At 43.6% G+C, this 6,104-nt stretch overlaps 1 protein-coding gene across 1 annotated transcript; it reads left to right on the top strand.

The window, feature by feature from the left end:
* Positions 1-2,110: 2,110 nt before the first annotated feature.
* Positions 2,111-5,220, top strand: EMWEY_00055320 (hypothetical protein, conserved; the record flags this gene model as incomplete). The annotated part of the gene is made up of 2 exons (XM_013480240.1): positions 2,111-3,071; positions 3,302-5,220. 2 exons carry the CDS (start codon positions 2,111-2,113, stop codon positions 5,218-5,220), a joined length of 2,880 nt encoding a protein of 959 aa, XP_013335694.1.
* Between the last annotated feature and the right edge of the window lie 884 nt (positions 5,221-6,104).

Raw genomic sequence — 6,104 nt, 5'->3', positions numbered from 1 at the left:
GTATAATAGGAGATAATACCTTCTCCCTGTATATATATATATATATATATATATATATATCCGTTAATAAGGAAATAAATATACGAAAAAAAGGAGAAAAAAAAAAATAAATAAATAAAATAAATAATATAATTAATGATGATGATTAGGAGGTAATAATTTATCTCTTGGTATAGATAATGGATAACCATGATTTAATATAAATTGATGTCCTTGTTCCCTTAATAGATCAAAACAATTTCTCTTACATTGTAGATCTAACCATCTACATTCTTTGCATCTATTTTTGGGTAAAATAAGAAAAAAATGACTATGCCAATTAAATTCCCTTCTTTGTCCATTAATAGATGGATAATATAAATAAGATGGACAAGGAGGTTTAATATTATTATGTTTTATACAATTTATTGTTAAATATATACATATACATAAAAATATATATGCATGCAGCCCCATAAATATTATCAATTTCCTCTCATATTCTGTAACTAAACATGTATTTATACGACTATAACTATCCTTATCTAGTATCCATTCTTTCCTGTTATGCCATCCGCTAATTAGTCCTGTTATATCTAGCCATCTATATATAAAATCTCCTAATCTATCTATACGTGTTAATTCATATCCATGCATATGCTCATGTTGCTGCAGTTCATGCTGCTGCTGATCCTGCTGCTGCTGCTGCTGCTGCTGCAGTTTCGTTCGATTTGCTTCCTGCAGAGTGGTGTAACGTGTTACTGTTGTTGAGGTTGGTGATTGTTGCAGCAATACAGGGGAAATACGCAAAAGTAAATTGCTGCTGCTGCTGCTGCTGCTAGTGGAGGGGAATAATATTGTTGCTGCTGCTGATGATGAGGAGGAGGAGGAGGATGATGGTAATGTTCGTAGTAATATAGCTTTTATTGCTGCTGTAGATGATGATGGAGCAGCAGCAGCAGCAGCAGCTGCTGCTGCTGCTGCTGAGGTGCCACCACGGCCACACAGTGCAAAAGAGAACATTTTTTATATATTTTTATTATATAAAATAAATAGATAAGAAAATAGAAAAGAATATATCCGTCTTTTTTTTATTGCTGCAGTAGAGGAGGAGCAGCAGCAGCCACACCGCAGCTGCTGCAGCTGCTGCTGCTCCTCTCTTTCCTGTTGCAGCAAGAGTGTGTTGCTGCAATGCAGCACTAGAGCTCCTTACGAAGCAAAAAAAAAGAAAAAAAGAATAAATTAATAATAAATTATATAAAAATAAAGAAATAAATAAGAAAAATTATACAAAGAATGTATATATATATCCAAAACAAGGGAGGAGGAGCAGCAGCAGCAGCAACAGCAGCAGCAGCCTGTCAACAAGCCCCAAGCTTTTGTCTGCTGGCGGGGCGAGGCCTCGGGAGGCGCAGCAGCAGCAGCAGCAGCCGCAGCAGCAGCCGGGGCAGCAACAGCAGCAGCAGCAGGAGGCAAGGGTTTGCAATTGGCCTGCTGTATGTTATATAGTGTTGTTATTGTCTCTGCTAATGATGGCAGCAGTTGTTGTCAAAGTCATTACAACCTGCTGCTGCTGCTGCTGCTGCTGCTGCTGCTGCTGCTCCTTCTTCCCCTCCACAGCCGACGCACCAACAGGGGTCCCTTAAGGAATATAAACAAGAGTATAACAAGAAGGACCTTCTTGTCAATTCCTTTATATCCCTTCTTCTATTGATCCTGCTGCAGCACCTTCATAGTTGGCTCGTGCTGCTGCTGCTGCTGCAGCACAGGGTGGTGTTGTTGCACTGCTGTTGCTGCTGCAGTTGCTGCTGCGCAGCAGTGTACTGCTACTGCCTGCAGCTCCGCTTCGGACCCCAAGCTGTACAGCCCCGCATGCATGCGCTGCTCTTTTATTAAGGAGAGAAATAATAGCAGCAAAAAGATTCATTAATAGGCAACTTTGTTGCTGCAGCTGCTGCAGCACGACGCCCCTCTCTCGGTGCAGCAGCAGCAGTTAAGTGTATATATATATATATAAATCTATAGCAGCATAAGGATTAACATTAATATATTATATAATAGTAGGAAGTGCAGCAGCAATTGCATGAGCAATTGCGGCAACAGCAGCAGCAGCAGCAGGAACAGCAACACGATGGATGCGCATTGGCGTGCTCCTCCTAATTGCGACGGCGAATCAAGAAGACAGCAGCGTAGTACTACGATGACGTACGATGCTGCTGCTGCAGCAGCAGCAGGAGGACATTGTGGGTCTGCTGGTGGCAATTCTGGTGGTGTCTTATGGTCTGGTAGTAGTAATCGTGGTGTGAATAGCAGCAGCAGCAGAAGCAGCAGCAGCAAGCAGCAAGGAGAAGCTCCTTGGTGGAAGCAGCAGCAGCAGCAAGGAAGGGATAGCCGTGTATCTCGTGGTGGTGGTGCTGCTGATGGTACTAGCCGCAGCACAGGGTACAGTAGTAGTAGTAGACAGCAGCAGTATGATCAGCAGCAGCAGCATCATTATGATCAGCAGCAGCAGCAGCAGCAGCAGCAGCAGCAACCTTATGATCCGCCTTATGATCAATATCATCATTATCCTCAGCAGCAGCAGCGTTCGTCACATTATTCATCGCAGCACGAGCAGCAGCAGCAGCAGCAGCATCGTTATGAGGATTCATCCTCTAGATACGAGAGCAGCAGGATAAGCAGCAGGAGAAGGTATGATAGACAGCAGCACTACAGCAGCAGCAGCAGGAGCCGCAGCCGTAGCCGCAGCAGGAGCCGTAGCCGCAGCAGGAGCCGTAGTCCTTATTGGAGAGGAGGAGGAGGAGGAGGTGCAGCAGCAGACAGCAGCAGCAGCAGCAGCATGAGTAGAGGTGGTCGCATGCAAAGGAATCGTCAATCAGGAGAAAGAGATGGACATGGATATGATTATCATACAAGACAGCAGCAGCAGCAGCAGCAACGACTGCAGCAAAGACAGCAGCAACAAAGATACCACCAACGTTATAGGAGCAACAGCAGCGAATCAGCAGCAGCACAGCAGCAGCAGCAGCAGCAATCTTATCATAGACAAGGAAGAAACAAAGATGATCATCTAAGAATCGTAGAAGGATCAGGTATGTATAATAAATCACCAGCAGCAGCAGCAGCAGCAGCAGCAGCAGCAGCACAAGAAGAAGAACAACCAACACTATTAATAATATAGTAACACAACAATAGATGTTTAATCATATAAATACTCTTATTATTATTATTATTATTATATATATATTATTTTTGTGTGTTTCTTCTTCTGCTGCTGCTGTTGCTGCTGCTGCTGCTGCTGCTGCAGCTGCTGCTGCTGCAGATGGTCGTAGTAGTCGTAAGGATTATTGGGATGATGAATCACCATCACGTTATAATCGTCATCGTCATACAACAACAGACACAAGACGTACAGCAGCAGCAACAGCAGGAGGAGGAGGAGGAGGAGGAGGAGGAGGAGGAGGAGATGGAGATACATTAGGATCAACAGGAGGAGATCGTCGTCCTCGTTCTTACCATCATCACCATCAACAACAACAACCCCACCATCATCAACAACAACAACACATTATACCTCATGGTGGTGGTGTTATTCTTCGTTCCCCTCATCCCTCGTCTTCTTCCTCTTCTTCCTCTTCTTCCTCTTCCTCCTCAACAACAGGAGCAAATCCTCCTCCTCCTCCCCCACCACACCACCTCCATCAACAACCCCACCACCATCATCAGTACACACAACAACAACAACAAGAATACATACGTCGTCGTTGGCGTCACCCTGATTCGTGCCTCCCTTGTGTCTGGTACTTTTGCAACACAGACGGATGCAGTCGTGGCTCCTCTTGTCCTCGTTGTCATAACGAAGAACATCGTAATATTAATTCATTTATTCATCCTTTTATTATTTTACATAAAAAAAATAAATGTATGCCTTGTCATAGATATAAATCTAATGGTATATGTACACAAATTGCATGCGTATTCTGTCATCATCCTATACATAAACAACAACAAGAACAAGAAGGAGGAGAAGGAGGAGAAGAAGATAATAATAATAATAATAATAATAATGAGGAAGGGGAAGAGGAAGAAGATGAGGAAAAAAAGAAGAAAAAAGAAGAAGAAAGAATAAAAAAATTAGATGAAGAATATATGCAACAAGATATATTCAAGATCCAACCAAGACAGAAATTATCAACAGATATAGATGCACATAATCGTGGTGTATGTATACCTTGTGCAGATTATTTTTCTTCTATAGATGGATGTAAATATACTAATAATAATAATAATAATTATATTAATAATATTATTGAACAACAACAACAACAACAACAGGGAGGAGGGAGAGGAGGAGGAGGAGGAGGAGGTAGAGGAGGAGGAGGAGGTGGATGTATTTATTGTCATGATTCATCGCATGCAAATCCTCATCTTGCTGCTCATCCTTCTGTCTTGTTGCACCTCAAGGGTTGCTGTAAACCTTGTCCTAAGTTTGCTGCTAATGCATGCGTACAAGAACCATCATTATGTCCTATGTGTCATCATCCTAGTCATAAGGATGATGACGAAGAAGAAACAGGAACAGGAGGAGGAGGAGGAGGAGAGGGAAGGAGGAGAAGGAGAGGAGGAGGAGGAGGAGGAGGAGGAGAAGGTGTTGTTGATGTTGATGAAGAAGATTATGATGAGGATGAAGAAGAGGAAAGGAGAAGAAGAAGAAGGAGAGAAAAAGAAAGAGAAAGAGAAAGGGAAAGGGAAAGGGAAAGGCAGCAACAGCAACACCAGCAGCAGCAGCAGCAGCAACATGATGATGATGATGATGATGATGATGTTGTTAGGGAAAGACAAAGATATCATCATGATAAAAAAGAAGAAGAAGAAGAGGAAGAAGAAGCAAGACACAGGAGAAGGAGAGGAAGTAGTGCAGCAGCAGCAGCAGCAGCAGGAGGAGATAATAATAGAAGACATGATGATGAACAGCAACAGCAACAACAACAGCAGCAGCAGCAACAGCAACAGCAGCAGGAAGATCTACATGTAGATGGTGAGGATACATGGGATGATGTAAGGGCATCATCACCTGCACGTACACCTGAACTTCATCATCAGCAGCAACAGCAGCAGCAGCAGCAGCAGCATATGGATGAGGATGAAGCACACCACCAGAATCAGCAGCAACAGCAGCAGGATCCACAGGTTGCACCGCAGCAGCAGCAGCAGCAAAAATCTATTCCTGATAGGGAATAAACTCTTGCTGCTGCATATATACACCCGAACTACTAACACATGCATGCATGCATCAAGTGCAAGGTCCCTAGTGCTAATGCAACAGTTACTGCTGCTGCAACAGTTACTGCTGCTGCTGCTGTAGCTGCAGCAAGAGGAGGATGACGAGGAGTAGCAGCACAGCAAGAGAGATAGAGGAGGCGAGGGACTAATAGCAAGCAAATGCAGCAGCAAATACAACCGCATAAGTAGGTGGCGGTGCTGCAACAAGAAGAGTACGGACTGCAGCAGCAACAGCAAACAAATGCATGCAAGTTCTGCTGCTGCTGCTGCTGCTGCTGCTCCTCTGCTGCTCGTTTTGCAGATGGCCACCTACGTATTATCTACTCGGTTTGAAACTGCAGCAACAGCTGCAGCAGCAGCAGCAGGATGCTGCTGCTGCTGCTGCTGCAACAGGAGCAACAGCAGCAGCAGCAGCTACTTAGGAGGCAGCAAAAGCAGCTAGTATTGCTGCTTTTGTTGCTGTTGTTGCTGTTGTTGCTGTTGCTGTTGCTGTTGCTGCTTATGCCGGCATATATATACATTATATATACATAAAAAAAAAAAAAAAAATAAATAAATAAATAAAAAGAGCCCATGTCTTTGCTTCTGTTGCAGGTTGTGTAGCAGCAGCAGCAATAGCAGCAGCAGCAGCAGCAGCAGCCAGCAGCAGCAGGAAAAAGACTTGTGGCAGTGATTAGGGTGTACATACACTTCAGATGTTTAAACCCTATATTTTAATTCCTTTAAAGAGAATATATTGCTGCTGCTGCTGCTGCTGCTGCTGCTTCGTCTGCAGCAGCAGCAGCAGCAGCAGCAGCAGCATCAAGATAGCTCAACATATATATACACTTTATTTATATATA

This window comes from Eimeria maxima, genomic scaffold (genome assembly GCF_000499605.1).
Source record: "Eimeria maxima Weybridge genomic scaffold, Emw_scaff1746, whole genome shotgun sequence".
Classification (NCBI taxonomy): domain Eukaryota; phylum Apicomplexa; class Conoidasida; order Eucoccidiorida; family Eimeriidae; genus Eimeria; species Eimeria maxima.
This window is presented reverse-complemented; position numbering and strand designations above follow the sequence as displayed.